Raw genomic sequence first — 12,200 nt, 5'->3', positions numbered from 1 at the left:
GCCTCCCGAATTTGATGAATATCTAAATGACTTCTGCTTAAATCTTAGACTTATTCTTAATTTATAGAATTAAAGTTCTTATCGGAAATCCTTGTTCACACATTCAGTCCCACCATTTTTTTCTGTCTCTACATATTTCATATATGCTTTTCTAGAAACATAGTCAAATAGAATTTGACTTTTCTAGAAACATAGTCATAGAGAATTTTTCCAGTAGTGGGCTATTCCATTAGCAATAGGAAATACAGTAAGGGTAACACATTTTATATAGCAAAAGAATTGTTAATAGCCTTAGATGAACAATTGTGAAAGCACTTGATCATCGCATTATGAGAGGTTCCAAATCTCAACAGCCAGATAAGGAGAGAAGGTGGGATGTATCATCTTGGTGAAAGGAGGGGCCAGATCATTATTATTACTATTAGTATTCTTTAGTAGTTAAACGGAAAAGGAAGTTCAGTCTCAGTGCTCACCTTTCTCTTGGTGTGATTTTTTTTCTCCTTGGTGTGATTTATCTGTTGACTCCTGCTTAAGTCAACTACACGTGAAAAGATTTATATGCTCCATCTTCAAAATCAGAAACTGCTTGGAGATCCTTTAGAATTTGTCTATAGCCAAGCACAGAACAAGCTCTTGAAGATCCCGCATGACTTTCTCCCTTAGCTTTCCCTCCGCTCAGTTGGTTTGGTAGTGACCAGGTACTTGGGAGGACAGGAGTTAACTTTTGGATAACTGAGATCTCTGATTCATCTGGTAGACTCCCCTTCATGGACCTGACAAGCCATAGAAGGGAAGGGAGGAAATACTTAAGAAAATGATGATATCTTGTATAGGAAAAATTTCTAAGGTTCCAATATTAATTTAGAATAGTGTTAATAAAGTTCTTAGAACTAAGAAGTAGTAGAAGGTCTGTTTAGTTGGTCTGGATAGATAGTGATGCTAATTGAGACTTCAGACCAGGGCTTTCTGGTCTGAAGTAGGCATTGTGTCTGAGAGTTGGGGGTGGCACGGGATATAGTGGGGACAGCATGAGCCCTGGAGCCACGTGGCCCGGCTTCCGGTTCTGGAGGCCACTTACCTTGGGCAAGCTGTTTGATTTTTCTGAGCCTCAGCTTTATTTGTAAGTTGGAGAAGATAATGGTACTGCCTCACACAGCTGTTGTAAGGATTCAACGAGTTAATAAGTAAAAAGGATTTTATATAGTGCGGGCACATAATAAGTAATCAATACATGTAAACTATTATTATTAATTGCATTTTTGTACCCTGTTCACACACACCGGGACAACTGTAGACCCTTTTCTTCAGAATCACCTGGACAGCTTGTGTACAGGTAGAACTGCACTAAACCCAGCATCAAACATGGCGTTGGTAACAATTTTTTAGTTGCCAATCTTAAGATCAGTGTATTCATTTTGGATAAAATGCAATCTGATCGACTTCGAGAGTTCCATGGTAGATGGTTATTCCATTGATTGGACTGCTTAAAATGTCCTTTTGAAAATCTGGGATGAGTCACCAAAATTTCTAAAAATGTTAAGAATCAAAGTCTTATTTGATACCAGGTGATACTTACCATGAAACGTAGATGGAGTTATTTTGTTATGATGTTCAGATTTGCAGGTGTTGCTGGAGTGTCAGGGCAGGTGCATCTACCTGAAATGATGTCCACTTGGAGAGAACTGGCATCATCGAAGGTAACTTTTATAGAAATTAGAAAATGTTCACATGTGCTTATTAAAACAAATGGTCTGAAATACTTAATTTAGCATATGTCAAATGGGGAGAAAATGTAATTTTTAATTAGCTAAGGTGATTAATACGCTAATAAAAAGAAGGTGTGACTGTTCATTCAATGCAACGAAAATCCTCAGTCTTGCACGCAGTAACGGGAAAGCAGTTTCTGGCTCTTACTTTTTTTTTTTCCAATAACCTGGACTAAAATAAAATGCAGTGGTAATTGTGAAATAATGTTTTGATTCTACCTTTGGTTTCAGTAAACAATGTAAATGTATTCTAGCAAGTTAAAAACACCCTATGATTCAGGAAACGCTACCACTTTGGCTTCTAAGAATTGGGCTATTGTGCTGTTGTTGAAGGGATTAGAAAGAACAACAGGATAGAAATATCTTGTCCTGATAAGAACTCTGGGGACAGGGAATATACTTAAATAGGGGATAATTAAGGCACATCCTGCTTGTTGATGAAGTATGCCCTATACTCTGATTTCTCTGTGTTCTAAGCTAAGTTGAGCTACCAGCTTGATTGGTAAAGTGCAGGAGAGCCTGGGGGCTTGAGAGAAAAAGGCGAATCTTACACTTGCCTACTTGGGTGGATGGGTCACTCGAGGTCTGTATTCCTCCCCAAGGAGGGCCCCGGCTCATGGAGGAGGGCGAGATTTCTGATGCTTAGTTAGCTAGCCTTTGAGCCAGGCTGCCAACCACCTGGCCGTCTGAGGGTGTTCCCGGGTGTGTTCCAGGTTGAGCCCTCCCCCCCGCCTTATGGGAAGAGGGGAGCGAGGTCCACCAGGGAGACACAAGGCTGCGTCCTGTGAAGCCAGAAGACGAAATCTGGTAAAGTGTGACTGTGCAGGCTTGGACCCCCTGCCCCCGAGCCTGCTCTGGGCACTGGTGGGGGCTTCTGGCTTTACAGACTTACCCACGTAACAGGAGACGTCAGGGGACCCAAATGGCCAGCCAAAAATGTGAACTTGCACTAGGCCAGACCCAGCAACAGTGACACCAGACACAACATAGAAATCAGAGAAGAGCTACTGTCCAGCAGTTTTAACCACCAACACCCATTTATTTTAATGAAAAAAAGTCTCTGCATTCTATATGCTCCAAAAAGATTTACTATCAAAACAAATACAATATATGGAACTCTATCTGCATAATTTCACTACAATAAAGACAACATATGACTTCTAGTTCCTACAGACGGTGAACTGAAAAAGCACAAGTGCAAACAGAGATTGCATAAGAAAGCGTGTGCGCGCGTGTGGTTAAAACCTTTAGTAAGCAACTGCATTAAAATATGCTAAGACACTTACCTGACCCTAGGTCGTGGCGAGCTCTAAGAAAAAGCCACAGGCTGTCACTAGTTTTATCTGCTAGAAAAATTTGGTGTGAGCTTTGATGGTTCAGTTACAGTTTATCGACAAGAAGATAATCTCAGTACAAGCACTAATCTCCTTCTTACTTTTACATGCTCACAGAATAAAAATCAATTACTTTTCATACATAATGAACATCTTTTATTTTCAGGTTTGCAAACGACAGTCGTCGATTCACACAAAAGGGTACTTTTAAAACTACCTGTGTTTACTCTATTGTATGCATGTATATATGAAACGAACAGTGTGTATGTGCATAAATGTATGTCTGTACATGTGGGCAGATATATGTATACACATGGTACCTGATGACCTCTTCGGATGCATGTATGACCTCCACGATGGCACTGGCTGTTGTGCATATGCCGGGGAGGGCGAGAGTCTCTGTCATGATCCGGGTGCCCAGAAAACCCACTGGGAATGTGGATTCTGGACAGTCCCAAGCGCAGGTGGGTGGACGCCCGTGCACTTGATGGTAAAACGTCCGGCTCTGCTCCTCACCTCTCCCGCTCAGGGCCATCCTCGCGTAGGATGGCGGTGAAAACGGCTCGTTATCCTCATTCTAAAGAGAAAGGGCTCTGTCTCTGCTCTCCCCTCTGCGGACCTGCCTGGCTGCTGGGTTGGTGGAGAAGCGTCAGCTCTGTGGTCTGCCCTAGTGCTGAACTCGATGCTGAGGCCCTGGTGGGGTCAGCTGCTATAGCTTCTACCCCTTCTTTGCTTAACCTCTCAAGGAAGGGTGAGCTTCTCCCGTAGAGTCTGTCTCTATAAATACTGGGTATATACACGTATAGATACACATACATATACACATACTAACCCACAGACCAAACTGGATGTGTGGAGTGCTGACTAGCAACATGGCAACACATCAGGAAGAGTAGTCATTGTTCCTCCTCCCAGAAGGTCAAGTTCCGTGCCATGATCTTTAAACACTCAGGGAAAATTCAGAGGATTCCATTAATAAAAGGAGAAAGGGAGATGCTGTCAAAATGGTGAAGTACAGACTAAGTGAAAATTGCAAAGAAAACAAAAATCTGGAACAATTGAGGCCTAGTTGTGAAGTTTGAGAGCTGTAAACTGCAATCTTCAGATCTGGATATTTTTTGTCTTTTTCTCCTGTTGCTATGGAAACTTGGTAGTCAAGCTTCAGATGTCAGGAGTTCTCACAGACCTGAATGGAAAAGATTCAGAGTCAAGTCAAGAAATAAAACAACTCAATTCAAAACATTTTAGCTAAATACTAGAGACATGACTGACAAGGTATAATAAATGTATTTATAAATATTGCACTACCTTGGGGAAGTTTTTTTTTTTTTTTTTCCCTAAGCATAACATTTGAAGAGAGAATGAATTGTTCCGGTGGTTTACGTCTTAAAAAGCTGGACTCCTCTGAAAATGCGAACGCCAGACACCTCATCTCAGACCAGCCGTGGCCACTACTGCTGCTTCACTGAGCCCTATCTCCTGCAGTCAGCCCAGAGCTTGGCTATTTTATAGACAAGCCTACTTGGTAGCTTAGAAATTGACGATCATCCCAGATATTTTTTTTTTTTGGTCACACAAAAGAGCAAGATAGTTAGTGGTGGTTCTCCAGAGATGATGTATGAATTTCTGATGCTTGCCGTAACAAACGACCGCAAACTCAGTGGCTTAAAACCACACAAATTTATTCTCTTACACTCTGGAGGCCAGAATTCTTATGGGGCTAAAGTCAAGGTGTTGGTAGAGCTGCGTTCCTTTTGGAGGCTCTGAGAGGGTAGCCACCCCTTCCCTTTCCCGCTTCCAGAGGCCACCTGGGTTTGGTTGTGGCCCCTTCCTGCATCTTTGTGGCCTGCATCAAAGTTTACTGAGGTCGCCAGACTGCTTATTCTCTAGATTTTACACCAGCTGAGGGACTTGTACTCTGCCTGATGATAGTATGAATGGAAATAGATCGGTTCTCTGCCATTTTTGCTTCATTATTATTATATCTTAGAAATGTACAGGGAAATGGTATCACTAAAAACTCGTGTTACAAAGAAAGAAAAATGTGTAAAAGGTCAACCCACAATGCAAGTATAGTTTATTCTGGAATGAACTGAATGCTGGAATGTAATGGGTTATTCCGTAAAGCTTAGGGTTTTTTCATTCTAAATCTGTTAAGGCAGCGGTCCCCAGCCTTTTTGGCACCAGGGACCGGTTTCGTGGAAGACCATTTTTCCACGGACTGGGGGCCGGGGGCGGGGGCGATGGTTCAGGCGGTAACGCGAGCGATGGGGAGCCGCAGATGAAGCTTCGCCCGCCCGCCCGCCCGCCGCTCACCTCCTGCCGTGAGGCCCGGTTCCTAAGAGGCTGCGGACCGGTACCGGTCCGGTACACAGCGCGGAGGTTGGGGAGCCGTGAGTCAAGGGGTGGCTCAGTATGAACCTATTCTGCACGCCATTGATTTTAGAGTTTAAAGCAGTCATGTATCTGTTTGGAAAATTTAGAGCTGCTGCTCTCAATTTTAGATAAAGAGTGTTTGTAATGTGACTCAAGTCTAGCAAAGACAATATTGAGAAAGTTAAGGGTGAAAGCTGTTTTAACAGAAAGGGCCATGGAAATGGACATGCTAACTGAGATGCAAGTTTTCATTATTTTCTACACCTAGGGATCTTTATATTGCTTGACAAATGAATTCCTGTGGGGTTAGGAGTCGTCTGAACTCATTTAATTTCCTTTTTTTCAGTTGAATTTTTCATTGCCCTTGCGACCATCGCCGTAAACTCTTTGGTTACCTGGGCTGCAGTAAACTATATCCTTCAGATTCCCTTATATTTGAAGAAAGACTGGAAAAGAACATATTAAATGGCATCACTAATTTCATTTAAAAATATTTTCCTGTGTGAGATCAATAACTTAAAATAATCATTTTGGTCACTGAGAAAAATAGGAAAAAAATTTTGGCTGAATAAGATCTACTACATTTGAAACTCTCCAATCCCTGTTTGTCAACTTAGACTATAACCTATCTCCCGTGACAGTTGAGTTGATTATATGAAATAGTCCATGATTAAGTAATGTTTCAGCGGTGCGTGCGCGAGGTCGGAGGTCGGCTGTCACTGTCCGTGAACCTGCGCTGCTTGGAGGGACCGGCTCTGTCTGCAGGCGGAGCACAGCCCGCTCTACTGGGGCTGGGTGCTTCCAGGCCCTGCCTCTGCCCTTAACGTACTTCACAATGAAAAGGAACAAAATGCTGACACACTCAACGACATGGACTGTATGATTTCATTTGTAAAAAATTCTAGAAAAGGCAAGAAACTAGTACGAGAAGGCAGATCACTGAGAGTCTGGATTGGGGGGAGGGGATCAACAGCAAAGGGATACAAGGAAACTCCATCTTGATTGTGGAGCGGCTACACTTTACCAAAATTCATCAAACTGTACCCTGAAAATAGGTGAATTTTATGGAATGCAAATAATACCTCAATAAAAAGCATTAGAATGAAAGTATTTCCAGTGGCTGTTTTTTCTCTTCTTGGTCACCTCTTTAAACTTCTTCACTGTGATCAAGATTACAATTCAATGCCCTCTCCTTTCCAACACAGAGACATTTAATTTTGGTACTTGTTCAAATGGTTCACCTGATCTGTTCTTTTACATTCTTGCTCTTGCTGATTAATTAGGCCTAAAACAATGTTCAGGAAGTTTCAGCACAGTATTCTTCCCTGAACTTGCCTTGCCACACCACACAGAGCCCTACAAAAACCCTACTGGAGATGCCAGCTTGCTTCCTTGGGGGGGTCTTGGGGGAGAATTACGCATCCCCTCAATGTCATCAACACATAATTTAAACAACAAAATTGGCAGTTAACATAGTTTCATTTACATTTTCTATTACTTTCAATGTCAGTAGTTTTATTTCCTTTACTTTGAGACGTCAAAGAAGGAAGTGTGTATCTCTCAGTTCCACTCTCGGATGCAGTAAGGCCTCCTACAGTACTGTAATAAGCTGAAACGTTATGATCTTTCCCACAAGGGAGGCAGCAGTCTAATGACCAACACCGGCCTCCATGGGAGCTTTCTGAGCATGAGTGTCTCCTCCACAGAGAGGGATAAAACCATCAGGGCAATGACGGAAATAAAGAGAAAAGCCACAGAGCACGGGGTGTTTCGTTAATGCTAGTCTACTTGGATCAGAATATTATTTGAGAGGAGGAGGAAAACCCATTTTCTCTTCCCATGTTGGATGATGTGACCCCTGCAGTTTTATGAACAAAGCCTTAAAGAAGGCACTGACACACTTTTTCTGCCAAGAGCCAGATAGTAAAAGTGTTTTCGGCTTTTCGGGCCAAAGGGTCTCAGGGGCAACCACTCAACTCTTTCTGCGGTGGTAGCAGAACGCAGCCACAGACAGTGTGTAAGTGGACCTGCTGTGTTCTAATCAAACCTTAAAAGCAGGAAGTGGCTTTATTTGGCCCTCGGGCTGTAGTTTGACAACCACTGCTTTACAGAAACATCAAACAGATTCTAGATTGGGACTGACATATATACACTAATATGTATAAAATGGATAACTGACAAGAACCTGCTGTATAAAAACATAAATAAAATAAAATTCAAAAAAAACCAAAACTAAAAACCAGATTCTACCACATCCCTAAATTCACTCAAGGACAATGGCTGGGTGGGGACGTTATCTTGCTCTTCCCCCTTACAACCTAATTTCAGTGCTCTTCGGGCCCACGCCCCACACCTTGCTTAATGTTTTAGGCCCATTTCTGTGTGCCCTCTTGCCGCTGTCACGTTACCAGCTGCACAGGTGGGCCAGCCACTTTGACCTTGCTCTTAGGAGAGAGTCTGAGCCATAGGACACCCATGGTTACTTATTCCTCACATGCCTACATTATTAGTTTCATTCTTTTCCTGTTAGGAAGAACAACTTGGGCTAGGTCTATAATAAAACAAGAATCATCGTATTTAGCAGGCATCTCTAATGTTCAAATGAACATTATTAAATAATCTTATACCTTTGATATAAGGCCCGACTGAGGTTCGTTTTGAAGCCAGACAGATGGGTGATGACACCGGTTCTTAACTATTTTGGGGGCTGAAACTACATGTCTTGTGGTACAAAACATGGGAGGGTCAACAGAGTACCCTTCCAGCTGTGTAGGGAGATTCAGGGCTCCTTTCTGAGGATGATTTTGGCCTGATCTCAGGTGCCCTTACCTGCAGTGGGATAACCAGGTGGCTCTCCATTTAGGTGAGAACAGAAAGCACATCTGATATCTCAAACACAGAATGCATGCATCTGTCTTCTCTCAATAATACTATTTTGAGTATAAAATGAACATGAGTTCTTTAGGAGTTATCGGGATTAACTGTGATCCAAGAGCTCAGCTGGGAGAGATGAGAAGTGAGCCATCCTTGGGAACCTGCTCATTACTGATGCCTGTAGGTCAGGGGTCTCCAAAGTAGGGCGAACAAGAAAATCCCTTGTTGGGAGGAAGCAAATACTGCCATGGCTATTTATATTCCTTTTAATCTAAACAGACAGATTACATCTTACTAATATTTAATACACGGATTTGGAGTAGCAGGCATTTTATGTATTATCATAAAATATATTGTGTGAAAATATACAAACACTTGGTGTGTGTGCTGGAGGCCACTGTCTCTTGGGATGCTGGTTCCATGGGTTGGATGGGCCTGGGAATATGTATTTCAACCATCAGCAGTAGGAAGTCTCCATTTAAAAACCTCCCTGGCCATCTAGAGGTGCTGATAAATGAGCAGGGTCCTGCAGAGCCTTGGTTCATCAAAAGTCAGGCTTTGATGCTGTGTAATTGTATTTATAGAGGGTGACCTGTGAGAGGCTACTCAGCTATCTTCTCCATCTGTGTACACACACACACACACACACACACACACACACACACACACACACACATGTGCACACATACAGCATTCTTATTTCTGTACAATCACCCTGGAAGTACTGCTCTCTAGTTTACCCAGACTCTGCTCTATGTGAATTCCAATGGGTCTCAGAACCCAGACCCAGTGCTGGGCTCGCTGTCTGTCTAGCGCTCACTTGAGAAGCTCGTGGAAAACATTCCAGAGGTTTACTGCAGTAGCGTTAGTTGGTCAGAGCAGGACACTAAATAATCCACATGCGTCTGTTGATAGGGGAATACACTGTGCCTAATTCCTATGATGGGATGGGATGGGATGCTCTTGAGCAGTTAAAGTGAATGAACCAGAGCAGGGGTACCTGGCTGGTGCACCATAGCGCGTTTATATGGTTCTCGAATTAAGAACAGTTTCACACTTTTAAAGGTAGTAAAACACAGATGACAGAAACAAAAAAGCCATAAAAAAGAATATGTGACAGAGCCCTGATGTGGCCCGCAGAGCCCAAAATATTTGCCACCTGACCCCTTGATGAAAAAAGTTTGCCGACCCCTGAACTAGAGCAACATAGATGGAGCTTGGAAATGTAATGTGGAGAGGAAGAAAAGCGAGTTGCAGAACATCAAGCTCAATATAATATGGATTAGATCAAGTTTGACAAACTGCACAAAGTAGAACTGTGTGTGTGTGTGTGTGTGTGTGTGTGTGTGTGTGTGTGTGTGGTAACAGTATAAAACAATGTCCACACACACTCTAGCTCATGATAGCTATTGTCTCTGGGGAGAGAGAACAGGAAATGAAACTAGGGAGAGGAACACAGGGGATTTCAGCTTCATCTGTAACATTTTATATCTTGAAGAAAAAGGAAGAAGAAAGGAAGGAAGGAAGGAAGGAGAAAGAAAGAGAGAGAAAAAGAAAGAATATAAGAATGAGAGAGAGAGGAATATATATTTCTTCCCTCCCTCCCTCCCTTCCTTTCTCCCCCTCTCCCTTGCTCCACCCATCCACCCACCCATCAACCCATCCACCCATCCATCCAACAAGACAATCCTCACTGTAAGGTCTCTTTAGTTCTACGCCCAGGACTCTGGCTCAGCACAGCTGTAAGTGTCTGACGTTGGAATGTGTGATTTCCTGTTGACTCCACTCACCCCTGTCACCAGGATACAATAACTTCTATTCTTTATTTTCTAATCATCGATTTCTCAACCTCCTAATTCACAACAACACAAATAACCTTCTCAAAATGTAAATACTGAGGCCCCAAAGGCTTTTGAATGGCATTAGCTATATGTGAATAATTTCTAAGATTAAAATTGGACTAGTATGCCATAAATAGGAAATATTTGACACACGTATCTATTCATTTCATGCTCACATCTATATTACTCGGCATAATAATTCATTTGTTGAAAATAATGCTTCATTATGTCATAGTCATGACTACTGGTCAGTGAAAAAAATGTGTGAGTTATGCATTTATCTCTTTTCCTATGGCCTCAACTTCTCTCCATGCGTTCTCATGACTCTTCTTAAAAAGGTATGGAATCTCCTTTAGCCTCACTAAAGATAATTCTGCACAATGCGGAGAGAAACAGGGCCCTAGCAGACCAGTTAAGCAATCTGGGCACATCTGTCTGAGCTCCAGTTCAGGGGCGTGTGCAGGAAGTTTCTTACCACCGGCTCTGCAGGGCGGCCTTGGGTGCCTCTGTGCCGTCCCTCGCGTCAGTGAGCAGGGGATGTGAAGGTGCCTCTCACCAATAGTCAGAGCACTTTTACAGGTAACGCTCTGTTATACCGACATAAACTAAACATGAATGTTTCCTCTGGGATAAATTTTTTGGGAAGGATATATGGAAAAACAATAGCTTTGGTGAAGTTACGTTTTTGTACTGTGCATGCACTAGAGTTTGGTCAACTTACGAGCTAAGCTGAAGAAAGACAGGAGCAGGACTGCGGTTGCGCTGAAGTGCGGGGCCCCTGCCGTGTTGCAGTCCACTTTGGAATTCTTGCAGGAACACACTTGTACCCTGAGGTCTGTGATGTTCGTCATGGGTGGTTTCCCTGAATCTGTCACCATGATGGGCAGGTGGTAATTTGCTTTGTTCAGATTTTGAAGAAGGCTTACCAGGGCGTGCGTATCTGTGAAGACAAAGGGAGGCCTTCATGAGAGAGGGCTGCACCTTTCCAAATAAAAGAGTGGAGTTTCGGCCACTAAACCCACACAAAACAGCCAGTTTATTCTTTTAACTAGAAGCGTGCTTAAATATAAATCCATTAACATAAAAAAAAAATAAAGATTCACTTCTTCAGTTGCAGAAGTCACATCTCAAGTTTCTGGCAACCGCACATGGCTGGTGGCCACCATACCAGAAAGTGCCAGATAAAACACTTCCAGCATCGAGGAGTTCTATGGTTCAGGGCTATTATAATCAATTTCAAGAGGACCCACTTTTGTGAAAATGATTGAGTACCAAGAACTCCTCCCTGAAAATTTATTATACTGATAAAGCCATCTTCACAAAGATCACATTCAACATTTAGAAGAAATAATGTAAAAATCCACGCTCGAATTGTCACATTGTACATCTTAAATATATACAATTTTTGTCAATTAAAGGTCATTAAAGCTGGGAAAAAAAGAAAAAAAAATTGTCAGCTTAGAGCATTTTTATATAAGAATCCAAATTCAAATAATCAAAATACACTTTTGGAACAATAACAAAAATCCACTCACTTTTTAAAAAAAATTTTATTTATTTTTTATACAGCAGGTTCTTATTAGTTATCTATTTCATACATTTTAGTGTATTTATGTCGATCCCAATCTCCCAATTCATCCCACCACCACCACCACCACCACCCCTGCCACTTTCCCCCCCTTGGTGTCCATACATTTGTTCTCTACATCTGTGTCTCTATTTCTGCCCTGCAAACCGGTTCATCTGTACCATTTTTCTAGGTTCCACATATATGCATTAATATACAATATTTGTTTTTCTCTTTCTGACTTACTTCACTCTGTATGACAGTGTCTAGATCCATCCACGTCCCTACAAATGACCCAACCTCACTCCTTTTTATGGCTGAGTAATATTCCATTGTATATATGTGCCACATCTTCTTTATCCATTCGTCTGTCCATGGGCATTTATGTTGCTTCCATGACCTGGCTATTGTAAATAGTGCTGCAATGAACATTGGGGTGCAT

At 42.2% G+C, this 12,200-nt stretch overlaps 1 protein-coding gene across 1 annotated transcript in view; it reads right to left on the bottom strand.

Annotated features, from left to right (window-relative positions):
• Positions 1-2,779: 2,779 nt before the first annotated feature.
• Positions 2,780-12,200, bottom strand: part of CDH13 (cadherin 13) — a 1,052,304-nt gene continuing 1,042,883 nt past the window's right edge. Inside the window, exons 13-14 of the mRNA XM_024125020.3 lie at positions 10,913-11,131; positions 2,780-4,286 (exon numbers count right to left, since the gene is read on the bottom strand). Coding sequence (XP_023980788.1) covers positions 4,279-4,286; positions 10,913-11,131 — 227 coding nt within the window. The 3' untranslated portion in view covers positions 2,780-4,278. The remainder of the gene's footprint in view (positions 4,287-10,912; positions 11,132-12,200) is intronic.

The sequence above is a fragment of the Physeter macrocephalus genome, chromosome 17, assembly GCF_002837175.3.
Source record: "Physeter macrocephalus isolate SW-GA chromosome 17, ASM283717v5, whole genome shotgun sequence".
Classification (NCBI taxonomy): Eukaryota; Metazoa; Chordata; class Mammalia; order Artiodactyla; family Physeteridae; genus Physeter; species Physeter macrocephalus.
The sequence above is the reverse complement of the archived record's forward strand: the minus strand, read 5'-3'. Positions and strand labels throughout refer to the sequence as shown.